Genomic DNA, 13,603 nt, shown 5'->3' with positions numbered 1-13,603 from the left:
TGTATGACCTTGAGTTTTTCTCCTTTGGCCAAGCTTTATGATATAAGATGTCACCTTTGTGAAAGCATTGAAAAAACTGTAAGAACGTGGAAAGAAAAATTGACATAGCGCTCAATCTCCACTGAGCAATTCAACCAAATACAGTACCAAACATTTCAGTGCTTGTTGAAATATTACAAAGGATGTCTGCTGGGGAAGGCATTGGAATTTTATCTTGCAAAAAAGAAACATTAAGAAATAGACCACTTTTATATATTTTATAGGAACATACTGCCTAGTAACGAGGGAGGTACTTTATTAAGCTTCTTTTGCATGAAGTTTAACATCATGATCTTGTTCTATGCATTTTCTCCAAGGCAATAAATCAGTAAAATTGTATTCCATGTGCATTTCAGTTTTATGATGTTAATTCTGAAGATTACTCTTTGTGATTTTTTTTTGCCTTAAATATAACGAGATACAATTTATTCCTGACCAACGCATTACCTACCTTTGTGTGTTACTTTACAGATCAAATTAGGAAAATTATTATCTAGTTTTATCTAGGAAATTTAAAAGATAGACTGCCAATGCAGTAATTATTTTGGTTTGCTTTTTATTTTCTTGAAATTCTTAGTGTCATTTCAGAGATTAAACTATGTCTTCCTTCTTGTGAAACTATGAACCATCAAAAACAAAAAGAATATATTTTCAAATATAAATATTAATTGCATTACAACAGCAATTGAAAAAATAACACAGAATAGTATTCGTGCAAAGGATAGTAACCAAATAGCAAAAGAACATAATAAAATTAAATGATTTGTTGAGGCAGCAGATTGTACGTCTTTTATTTACTTTATAATTGTTAACCTACCATGCTGTTTATTCATTTAAGTAAAAAGCAGTAGAGGAAAAACAGACTGTCCAGAAATTTTTACATAATTTATGTAAATCTCTGGGGTAAGACTTTCCTTAAGTCTACATTGTTTCACAGATACTAATTTCAAAGAATTGTCAAATTGGTCAAATCCAACCCTGCAAATCAGTGATGCTTGTGCCTTCAAATCACCAAGTACATATTTCCTACCCAGGAAAACAAAACCATAGTTCTCAGTGTCCTGAGTACTCTGGGCTTTTCTGCTGCTCTGGATACCAGGTCTCCCACAGAAGCTCTACTGGTTAGGTTTGTGATGTAGATTATACAATAGCAACCAACACTACATCTTCTGAGTAGTAGTTAAGTGATAATCTAAATAATATGTACATGATAATTTAGTTTGCCAATTTTCTAAGAACATATAAAAGTTAGATAAAACTTTAAAATGGTGATTCTCACTCCACACTTACTAATTAGGTATAAATTCTTCTGAAAGATTTCCTTGGATCTTGAAGTCACCACTGGATTGGGGGGGGTGCGTCTGGGTGGCTCAGTCATTGCGTCCATCTTCTGCTCAGGTTATGATCCCAGGGTCCTGGGATCAAACCCCTCATCAGGCATCCTGCTCAGCAGGAAGCCTTCTTCTCTCTCTCTTACTCCCCCTGCCTTGTGCTCCTTCTCTCACTGTCTCTCTCTGTCAAAAAAGTAAATAAAAATCTTAAAAATGAGAGAGAGAGAGATGAGTTTGAACTAAGTTGAAATGGAACTACAAAAGAAGGGAAATTAACGGCGTGCCTGGGTGGCTCAGTGGGTTAAGCCTCTGCCTTCGGCTCAGGTCATGATCTCAGGGTCCTGAGATTGAGCCCCACATCGGTCTCCTGCTTGGCGAGGAGCCTGCTTCCCCCTCTCTCTCTGCCTGCCTCTCTGCCTACTTGTGATCTCTGTCAAATTAGTTAATTAATTTAAAAAAGAAGGAAAATTAATGACTCAAAACCAAGGTCCTACGTTGATAAAAATAAAATGTAAGGCCTCATATGAAGATATAATCATAGAAAATCTGAAGAATTAAATAAGGATTGAAAGAGGAGTTAACAAAATGTATCATGTTTTAAATGTGTTTGATGAAGAGTTAACAAAATGTATCATGTTTTAAATGTGTTTGATGAAGATGTAGGCATACATTCTCAGAAATACTGCATTATACTATTGTGGTCATTAATAAATTTTTTCATTCACTTAGTGAGTCCATCAGAGTGTGATGTCTAGCTGGCCGTGGGATCCAGGAAGCATTTTACAAAGATTTTCCAAGACAATGTAGAGAGTTCCTAATAGATGGCTAGAATGTAGCGATAGAGAATGTAGAGGGACAATGCCAGTGTCAAATGGCATAGAATCATCAGATAATTATCCAAATCCAGCAACTGGTATGAGGTCCTGGAGTAAAACTAGAGTCTCCAATGAGAGTTAGTCAGGAACAAAGCAAGATTTACCCAGAACAGACTGGAGCCCAGCATGTTATGCAAGACATAGTTCAGGACTGCATAGCTGGTTATCTCTGCACTGGAGCTGTCATCTGGTAGAGGGAGAAAGACCTTGCTGGACAGACCCTAATTGGTGAGGAAAGACATTGAGGATATTTAAACACTCTCTGCCTTGTGTTTAAATGGTCTGGGTCAAGCAAATCAGCAGGAATTGTTCTAGGAAACAAAAAGATTTAAGGATGAAGCAATGAATGGGACTGCCACATGTCCTTTCCTAAGCTTGTCATTGAATTTGAGGGCTTGGAGAACTCCGCCTACAAAAAAGTTTGGTAAGTCTCATTGGAAATTTGCAAGAAGAGAAACTTCAGGACGGAGAAGTGTCCCATATGGCCGGAAGGGTTTATGAACAGGATTTGAAGAGATGGAGAGAATTTTGATAAGTTTTGTGTTTTCAACTTCGGCTGAATATTGTAATCCACTGGACCATCTGGATTGCTTATAAAATATGTTAGAGTAGGTTTCCTTTCCTTTTTTTGGTGATTCTAATATGCAACTAAGGTTGAAATGACACTGTGATAGAAGAGATTTTCAACTAGTGGGAATGCGGTGAGCAAAGACCCAAAAACAAAGAACAGAGCTTATTCATGGGCCAGTGCCATCTAGTTTTGCTGGTGCAGGTTCTAGGGTACACTTGCTGGGGTGTTATATTGGGGAAGGAAAATAATACATTATTATACAAAGAGGTCCAATGTCAAAGCCTTGAGAAACTAGCTAAACTAGGAGAAATGAGGAAACCTAGACAGTATGAGGTCTGTGAGGCAAGAATGGTGAGAGTTTAGAGCAATAATATCTCCACACAGTGAAAAACCCAAACACAAAAATAGACAGACGTCAGGAAAATGTAACACAAGTTCGGAAGCCATCCAATCTTTATTTTTTCCTGCATTTTGGTCTTATATGCTTATTAAGAATACTAAAACTGCTTATTCTAGTGTTATTCCATGTTGATCTCTAGTTTTCACATGCTTAATGAAAAATACTGTACTTAGTGAAAATACAGTATTTAGTGAAAATACTGTATTTAGTGAAAAATACTGTACTCAATCTCTTTCTTTACAAAGTAGAGATTAAAACAACAAAAATCTTTGCTCACTCAAACTCCTGTGGTTGTTTTGAGGCCAAGTATGTGAAAGCTTTGTTTATAGAATCTGTTCCCTCAAAAATTAAGAAATGGTTAAATCTTGAGTGAGAGCATGTAGGTTAGGTCATAACTGATAATAACAGAAAACTTGAGTATTCGTTTTATTAACACTGTCAGCTTCCCCAATCATTACTTAGTGAATTGGCAATTCTGATTTATTTTCTATAGCCTCCTCCTCAAAGGTGTTTTGCTCAAACTTTCTCAAACAAATCACTTTTAGGCACTATCTGATCTTAGAAGATTCCAATCCATTCAAACAAAAAGATGCTGAAAAGTTAATGAGGGGAAAAAAAAATTGTGCCTATTTTGACTTTAAAGACACTGGGACTGTAAGCCACTTCAAAGCCTGTCTTTTAATCTTCTCATTGTTGAGCCCTTTGTTGTGAGGGGACAAGGGGGTGTGATTTTTATCCCTGTAATCAGTTTCTGTCAAGACAAGCTTTCTAAACATTTGTTAAGGGGGAGTTACAGAAGTATTATGTGTGGTCACTAGTCTCTCACCCTTAGCTGATAAAAGGAGATGAGTGTCAAGTCAGCAAACCCCCAGTCTGACTTCGCTTTCCTCTGGGGGTCCAGAGACTAACCCGCTCCGCAAACACACCTATCATGAAGGAAGATTGAATTTGAAATTGTCAAGTTGTGCAGTGTTTTATTTTCTTCAAGAAGATATGGAAGGTAAAATCATTGTGTTTTTTTTTTCCCTCATTGGAAATATTTGGAAGCTTTGATAAAGAAATCTTGGGGATGGAGTTGGGAGTTTTGAGTTTAGATAGAGATTGTTGGAGCAACCACACTCGTTATTTTGGAGTCTTGTTATTTCAGTCTACTCCTGGCTGCTTTCACAAATAAATTGTGTGGATACATATAATCTCTAGAATGAGCTACTTTCTACACAGTTGAATCTGGTGAAAATGGGTTTGAAAATTGTAAAATTACATGGGTACTTTATGTCTGTCAAGAAACACAAAGAAACCCCAAGACTGGCCTGAAATTACCATGTAGAAGCAAACAGGGAAAAAAGTGAGGCTGGGGGGTACTTTTCTTATTTAAGGCAAATTGCCTTTCTTTAGCATTTGGATTTATTCATTATTAGCCAACACATTTTAGGAAGACATTTTAGAATTTGGGTTCTTTTTGGTACGTATTAGATCCATTATGATTCCTTTTGTAAAGTTTAATGTTTGTGTATGTGGTTTTGATTATAGTGTTTTAAGTTAAGTGCTATATAACTCTCTTGGCCTTTTACTTTTGTAATCCACATGGACAGCCTAATGTAGGCTTACAATTGCTTCTGGAAACTTGGTACCTATTTATAGATTTTCAAAAAAAATACTTGTTTTTATTTGTACCCCTTTTTAATTATGCTTTACAGGGATCATTTTTTACAATTCTGATTTCTAATGCCTTTCCCATAGAAACCTGTAAATAACTCTTAACTCCTAACCAGTTTGGGGGTTTTTATTAACTTTCCCAGAGAATGCAACAATACATTTTTAGAATTTTCTAGATCATCTTTTTGGGAAGTTTTTCAGTGTTTCTAAAATATAAAAACTTGAAATATAACAAAAACATACATTAGCTGGCTTGTAAAATAATGAAAATATAAATAGTTGTTAAAAATTCACAGCACTATTATTATCAGTTGTCGAATGCATTGGGGAAACAGCAGTTTTTCTTGACTCTTCCACCTGTTTCCAAATATTTGATAATCTCTGATGTGTAAAACCAGAGGGAAAACTAAAATGGTGCATTGTTATGGATAGTAGAGGGGTCATTTCTCTTAATATTGGGCTCCTTAATTGTCTAAAACTAGAGTTAGGGTAATTATGTCAGTTGATATTTTATTGATTGTCTTTTCTGCCTAAAGAGAGCAAAGTGGTGGATAATTGATGTACTGCCTAGAATGAGAATTCCTCATTTTGAGAAATTTGAAATGGGAGTTGTAATCAATTTCATTGTTGTACTTGTCCAACAAATTAAAGATAAATATTAATCAGAGTCACAGCATCACTATTCTAGTGCTGTAGAGAATTTTGAATCATCTTATGCTATTTCAAAACACCTTCAGGAGGTTAAGTTCAGATTTATTTTTAATTTAGCAGCAGCTGAACTTGGAAGTAATTCATTGTGTAAGGGCCAAAGATACTCTTTAGCAAACGTTTTTAGCAAAAATTTAATGATTGTCAATGCCCATTCTCTGACAACACAATTTATTTATTATAATGTAGTAAGTTTCACAGAACCATCATAAAACATTTTTACTAAATGAAAGAGAAATTATAGCTTCGGTTGCTAAGCTGATTCATATACACAGCGAACTGCACTGCTCCATGGGTAGGAAAAATAAAAACTTCCCTTTTTAGTTATCATCCTGACTCCAGATTTGCATTCTTGTGACATGTAAAGGTGAGCATTTTAGAGATGAGCAATCAGTGCCCCAGAAGTTGGTCCTGCAAGCCTTTATCATCACAGACAGAGATTGTGTGTCTTTTCTAAAGTCATTGCTAAAATTGGGTCTTGAGTTTATGCTGCTCAAATTGATTGGGGAGAAGGAATGATAAACAGTAATTTAAGGTTTATTTTCTGAATGGCACTTTACAGTTGATATGTATTCCTAGAGCTTTGGAGGTATTAATTGCAAAGCGTTTTTGCTTCCAAATGGGCAAATACATTATAAAATGAAATCCTGTCATAAAGAAGCCAAAATATTGAGGCTAGACCACATCCATTTTTTCCCCTAAGAGATACAAATAAAAGAGTTGAAATAGCCCTGTATGCTCCCACGGATCTGAAGATAGTAGTTCATATATGTTTTGTGGTAAGATAATGTCTAAACACGAGTGGCTCATGGACAGCATAACCATTGTATACCTGGAGTTTATTGGTGGCCACTGCAGAGACAGTAACAGGTTTTATCATATAAGCTGCTGACCTTTTCTCTCGTGACCCAAGAGTATCTTGGGTCATACAGGAATTATAATTTTCCCTGGATTGCATAATGCATGTTGACTGAATGGTGCTTTATGAGAGAGAACAGTCTTTTTCTACAGTCAGTTGTACCTGGGCCCAGAGGAAGCACCATGCCCCCTCCAACCTTCTTCATGTAAACCAGTGGCCTTTCTTTCTATTCTCTACCTTCCTTCCTCTTACCTCTCACCCCCTCTTCTTTATATAGGCACGAGATCATCTATCGGTTAAAATTTCATGTATTTTTTAAAAAGCTATCTATCCTATTCTTAATTTAAAAATCGACATATGTTTTTATGGGACACATGAGTGGCTCAGTCCATTAAGCCTCTTTTTTTTTTAAGTTTTTATTTATTTATGTGGCAGAAAGAGAGAGAGAGGGAGAGCACGTACAGGCAAAATGGCAGGCAGAGGAAGAGGCAGAGAGAGAAGCAGGCTCCTGTTGAGCAGAGACTCTGACATGGAGCTTGATCCCAAGACCCCAAGTCAAGACCAGAGCGAAAGGCAGACACTTAACTGACTGAGCCACCCAGGCCCCTCAAGCCTCCAACTCTTGATTTCAGCTCAAGTGGTGACCTCAGGGTCATTGGATGGAGCCCCACATGGAGCTCCTCACTCAGTGGGTTGTCTGCTGGAGATCTTCTCTCTCCTTCTCCCCCTGTCCCCCATCCCTAAAGTAAAGAAGTAAATCGTTAAAAATTTTTTTTAAAAAATTGATTTTTTTTTAAAACTATTCCCCTAAGTATAATGAAGTAAGTCCTTTTTTGTGTGCTCTTTTTCTCCTGAGACCCTCATTTGATTTTTTTTTTTGTGTGTGTGTGTTTCAGTGTATCTGGATTTAAGAAAGTTCTATTTCTATTATTTATGAGTGATGTTTATAGCTTCAGATGTATTTTTATTGCATCGAGTTAATTGCTTTGAGCAGCAATTGTTACAGCGGTCAAAAAAATTAAATCTCTGTCTTCTAAACTTCTGACTAGGCAATTGTTTCAAGAGGATGGATAGCTTATAGAATTCACCCAGAAAAATCCCAGAGTTTTTATTTAAAAGAAAAATGTAAGCTCTGTCTGGATATAGAGTAATATTATAACTGGGACTTTGATTCTCATTCCTACTGAGAAAGTGTTTACATTGGGTAGTAAACTGCAAGATGGAGAGAGAGGCAGAATTATCATATTTATGCAAAGTGTCACTTGTTTATGCTAAGTGCAGATAAACTACAAATTTCTATACCTTCCTAATTAGCAACATTGTAATTAATGTTCTTATTTCTAGATGAAATAATGTACTTCAGGAGATGTCTCAATAATTTATCAGGGATCATTATTTCTTTTTAAATATAGGACCTCATGGGAAATGAAAATGAAAATAAAATACCTTTCATTCTGCCATCTGCTAGGCTTAGCTGCATAGGATAGTGTACAACGAGGTTCCCTGATTGAAATGTCAGAGAACTTCGATAACCGCACGCCTTCTTTCAGTGGCCAGTTAGCAGCTTGTATGCTAGTGTTTACGGAGCAAAATGGATGGAATGCCAAGAGAAAACACAAAGTATCCAATTGGTTAAAATCCTGCACATTCATTTTCCTGAAGTTTACACAGCAAGTGAAATGGCCTGTTTGATAAATACTGCCATGCCTCCTGATACTTCTATCCTTTATAGCTTATAGTAGCAAGGGTGGCCACAGCACAATATTTCTTAATCCCCCCGTATCCCTTGTTCATACATAAATCACCTGCGCCCTGGCGGAATCTTGCACTGACCCTCTAAGACTTTTATTGCCGTTCCATTCATTTTTTATTACCTCTTCTTTCTTCGTCTTCTTTCTTTCCTAAATCCTTGAGCTGGAAGGGGGCTTACGGGTTTTCATTTTCTTGTAAATGATGTATGTCTAGTTTCTTCCTGACCACGTGCCAGTGTTGTGGGAAAGCAAAGCTTCCCTGTTATGAAAAGCCGGCCTAAGGGAATGAACCACTGGACTGTTGACAGGTCTGTTGGGGACAATCAGAGTCTTTCCTCCTAGCCATCCGTTAACAATGACACTTAATCCTTAGCATTTACTGAGTGCAAAGTAGAGGTTGTTAACTATTTTATTACCCATGGCTTCCTCCCCATGACTTCCCTGCCCCTAACTTTCCGGTCACTGTTCTCTTCCTTTTCCCCTCTTCCCTTTTGTTTTCATTTTTGCTTTTGGTCATTGAACAAAACCCTTACTGAGTTCTCATCATCGTGGCAGAAGTTTTGGTAGAGGCCCAAGATACAAAGCAGACTGCATCATTTTTCCTGCATTAAAGGAACCCACAGCCTGATAGGGGAGACAGCTGTGTGGCTCAGAATGGTAATATTCTGTGAATTTGGACTGTGTGGGAGGTGTGAACAAATATGGTCGCAGAGAAGACAGAGATTCAGTCCAACTAGGATGGTGAGAAAACTTCACAGAAACTGAAAATTGCTAGGTAGGTCTTGAAGCTTTAACAAATTGTGCAAGTAAATAAAGAGGCATAGGAGGAAACTCATAAATAAAGGCATGTTCAGGCAATGGCAGCTGGAGTGGTCTGCCTGGACACATAGGGGGAGAAGAGTAAGATTAGGATTAAATAAAGGACTGGAACTTATGTAACATTGTGTATCACTTCTATTCAAATTAAAAATGAAATTAAAAAGGTTAAAAACAAACAAAAAGAGGACTGGAAATGGGTTTGAAGACAGATTTTAAAGATTTTGTGTGTCTCTTGCATGGGGACCTTATTCTCTGATGATGGATTGCTATCAAAGGTTTTTAATCAGAGGAATTATCAAATTAAATCGCTGACATTTGCTTGTAAAATCCATTAGAGCAGGAACGTTTTGTTTCATTCACTTCTAAAGCCTTGTAACCCAATAGGCAGGCACCAGTAAGTACACATGTAACAAATGCGTAACAAAAAAGACTGCATGGGGTCAGTGTGGTGGGGAATTGCTGAGGGGAGCTATATCAGAGAGAGGGGCACCAGGAGAGTCAGCCGTGGTCATCTGGGTGAGAGAGAATGACAGACCACACTAGAGCAGGGTGCTTCCTTTTGGTGGGAAGTGTGAACTGGGAGAGATTTTGGAGGTAAGATTAGCAAGACTAAGTGACCAATTAGGTCTGGGACCTCAGCAGGGAGGTCAAAGAGTTGACCAATGGGACTTGAGTAATTTCCAAACCAGATAAGAAATGCAAGAGGAAATGCAAGTTTGGGGTGATACCGATCATTCTTATTTGAGGGTGTTCTGTTTGGAGTCAATTTAATAGATCTTTCACCTCCATGAGCACTGAAGATGGAAGATTAAGAACTGTCACAGGGTGAAAAGCCAGGTTTAGAGGAGTAAGTGAGATCAGAAAGAGGCTCACATAAGAGGCCACTATTTATGGAGAAGATAGAGGACGATGATGTGCCAAAAAAAGAGGATGAGGAAAAACAGCCAGAAAAGGAAAGGAAAGGTTTCACGGAAAATGTATTTGGTTTGCTGTCTTCTCTTCCTTTTCGTCCATGACCAGCATTCTTCTGTTAGTCTTTGAGGCTCACCCACATCAGGCAGCATGACTGACAGTGGAAATGTTGCTCATCTTCCTGTGCAACTCTAGGTAAAGTTGAATCACTTAGGGATTTAATGACAGCTGATGACTAAACCCCACATTATTCATTAAAATATTTACAGGCAGGAGACAAAACAGAGAAATGGTGAAGGAATCAAAATATAGGACATCATTTACTCGTCTTTTGCTGCCAGCTCCCTTAGCTTGCCATGGAGAATTTTACATTGGCAAGTTTAGAACCAGAACTGGCACAGCCCATGGAAATTTATTCATGCTCTGACTAGTTTCTCATGTTAAAGGCATTTATCCCAAAGAATATCACCTGGGTTTCAGCCAGCAGGACACTCAGAAAGACACATGTAAATGAGCATGGAATTCATCCCATGCACTCTGAGCAGCTGGGTTTTTTATCTTTTTCTGTTTGTTTTCCTGGAAAAAATTCTTTGTAGGGGAGACTCTGTGTGTGTGTGTGAGTGTGTGTGTGTGTGTGTGTGTGTGTGTGTGTGTTGGCAATTACTAATGTGGGATGTTTTGAATCAGTGTTATATGGTAGAATTCATACTTCTAATTCCTTCATACTTATCCAGGCTGGCCTCTATCTGTACCATTTTTGAAATCAGAGATGATTCTAGATACAAATGGTACAGTGTATAGATGAAGAGTATTATATGGGAATTTTGCTTTTAGTGGCATATGGAAGACTAATGATCAGCAGCTCAGCCTCAGAAAGCTTAGTGCTAGACCATTTGCATCTTATTTCTTAGCATTTTGCTGTTGTTTCTAGGCCGCCTGCCCGATAATATGGAAATTTAATGCCAGTTCCCAAAACCTGTCTGAAAGATTTATAGGTCATTTTTCTCTTCCAGAGGTTGCATGTAGATCTCAGTGTGTAGTGATCAATTACCTTAATTCCATGGTAGAGAGTATTTCAATGTAAAGTTAATGGCTTCTGTGACTAAATCCATAAGAATAATTATTTTATTGGAACAAAAATGCAAGAACAAAAGGAGCTCCTACTCCTAAGTAAGCACGTACTTCTTGATATCAGGTAGAGCTAAACAAACAGAATATTCGGTGGGATATTTAAAACAAATTACTAAATTTTAACAAAGTGATCCAAATATAACAAAAATATTTGCTGTGGTTTATTTTGTTAACATTATGTTACCGATATCATTATGCAATTGTCAGGTTAATATTACCTTTTTTAGGTTTACTGCTAGTTTTTAATTACTTGCATATTATTGTCCTTTTTAAAATAATTTTCTCCCTCAGTCTTGAAGAATCTTCCATCTCTTTCTCTTGTGGCCATCTCCTCCCAAGAACACAGTATGTGGAGTGTTTTGAACACTTCTCTTCCAGCTGTGTTCTGGAAAGACTGGTTTCCTCTCCCCTAGCAGTGTTGTCAGAGAATTTCTTTGTAGAAGTGGCTCTTGGGTAGGATGCATCCAGAACGAGATTGCTTTTCTTGAAGTTTTGTTTGCATAGCAAGCACAATGCATTTATTTCATTGTTTGTTTACTGGAGACAGATAGGACGAAAGGTTCTCTATCCCAAGACATCTTGCCTCTGGAAAGATCAGTTTTCAGGGAAAGGCACTACCCACTTCTGGCAAATATTAATTCCAAAAACAAATGTGAGGAAATGCCACTCTATATATTACATACCAATAGATTTTTTTTTGCTTGTAATTTTTTTAATCTATGCTTTATTTGGAATTTATGTAAAGACTATATATGTGTACTAGCTTTCCTTCACCAACATAATTTATTGAGCATACTCATAAATGTAACCCCAAGATATCATCAGGTTCAGTCATCTGTCTATGGGCCAATGGTAAGAAATTACCTATTATTATTCCTAACTGTGAAATAGTAATTGATTTTATAATATAAATCAGATAGTTTACCACTATAAAAATAGCTAAACACCTGATGATGGATTGCTCTCAAAGGTTTTTAATCTGAGGAATTATTTTACATGGAGCCTAAAATTTTACAGGGATTTCAAAGGGTGATCGACACATGTCAAATGACACAACTCAAACAGTCTAGTGATGAAACTGATGTCTTTAATTCAAGGCAAGCAATCCACGGATTAAGGGAATACAGTGCCTCGCAAGCAGTGGAGGGTGCTTCCTGAGGGATCTGGGCTAACAGCAAGTGTTCTAGAACAGTAGAAACAACAAAGGGAAAGTAGGGTATGACTAGCGAGGTCAGGGATTTTCTTATATGGCTGGCAAGTCTGGTTTTCCAGGATAAGGTAAACTCGCTGAAGCTGAATTGTAAAATAGTGATTGGTGTCAGATTTCCTCCAGTGAGGTGTTTCCTTTAAGTGCAGGCTGTCTAGGGTTTAGATTTGTGATGCAGGCTGGGCCTCTGGGGAGGCCTCCATTCTGTGGGTCCCTATATACAAACTAACATTATCACCAACATTAACACTAAAGCCAGTAGCTTTCCCCTGCTCCTCCCTCCCTAAGGCTCTCATCTTACTGTCTTCTTACTTTTTAACTTCCTCTCCACCCCATTCTTACACATGTTCTTTCTCATTTATCTTCCTCATTCTTTATCTTTATTTTCTCATTACTTCTTCTTCTTCTTCTTCCTGTGTTTTTCCAATTTTCCTGTTTTTTATTTCAATGTGATGAACAGTCAGATTGATAGAACAAGGCAGTCAAGTAACGAAGAGAATGAAATGTTGAGGAAGGGAAGAGAAAGTCTTGTATATGATGATGTGTTCACTGTGGGTTGAGGAGGGGGTAAAAATGGAGCAGGCATTCAACATATTTCCTCTATAGCAATTTACTGCTCACATGTTCTGGGGGGGGTCGGTGTTTTGTTTGCTGTTTGGGGGTAGGGTGTTAGGGGAATGGGATTTTGTTGTCATTTTCTTTCATTCTGGGGAAAGGTCTCTAAATAAAATTGAGTCCAAAAAATGTCAAATTGCTACCATCTCCTTCAAAATCCTTTCTTATTCACTATTATTATTGTGCTTGTATTTGTTTTTGTTGTTAAACCAATTATCAGACTCCTGTCTGAAGAACAGTCAGTAGAGAGGAGCCATCTCCATTTCACACATGGAGAAGGTAGACTCAAGGAGTTTTAGCAACTTCCCGGTGGCACATGATGGCTGAGCACAGGGCTGTCTGATAAAACTTCAATGTGATTTGCTTGCATTGACAGCAGGATTTTACTCCTTGGCCCTTTACACAGACCACTAGAAACTCCATACTTAAATGAGGGTGCATATCCCCTCTTCTTAGATACATGTTTATATCCACATGCCTTGCTCTTCATTGACTAAAGAACAAGGTAAGTGCCTCAGGCAGTCGCAGTGAGATCCCCATTCTGAGTAGAGTTGGTTGAGGATACACCTAAAATCTATAAATGCATTTGGTAAATCATTTAAGAAGAAGAATGTCAGACTGTGGACATGAATAAAGACTGATGGACTCAAAAATACATCGAGCCAGGATAGTCTAATCTCTGGCAGAGTTGGGATCTTGTTGGTTTGCTGCTTCTCGTAAGAAAATACA

General features: G+C 37.6%; 1 protein-coding gene across 9 annotated transcripts in view; it reads left to right on the top strand.

Annotated features, from left to right (window-relative positions):
- The window catches only part of ARHGAP24 (Rho GTPase activating protein 24), a 508,913-nt gene that overhangs the window by 385,831 nt on the left and 109,479 nt on the right, over positions 1-13,603 (top strand). Inside the window, exon 1 of one of the 9 annotated variants that reach the window (XM_045079405.1) lies at positions 4,194-4,216. The exons of the other annotated variants lie outside the window; for them this stretch is intronic. Within the exon in view, the coding sequence (XP_044935340.1) occupies positions 4,210-4,216 (7 nt within the window). The 5' untranslated portion in view covers positions 4,194-4,209. Of the gene's footprint in view, positions 1-4,193; positions 4,217-13,603 lie in introns of those variants that run through there. 9 annotated transcript variants of the gene reach the window in all.

The sequence above is a fragment of the Mustela putorius genome, unplaced genomic scaffold (assembly GCF_011764305.1).
Source record: "Mustela putorius furo isolate JIRA1106 unplaced genomic scaffold, ASM1176430v1.1 tig00000382_pilon_pilon_pilon, whole genome shotgun sequence".
NCBI classification, from domain to species: domain Eukaryota; kingdom Metazoa; phylum Chordata; class Mammalia; order Carnivora; family Mustelidae; genus Mustela; species Mustela putorius.
This window is presented reverse-complemented; position numbering and strand designations above follow the sequence as displayed.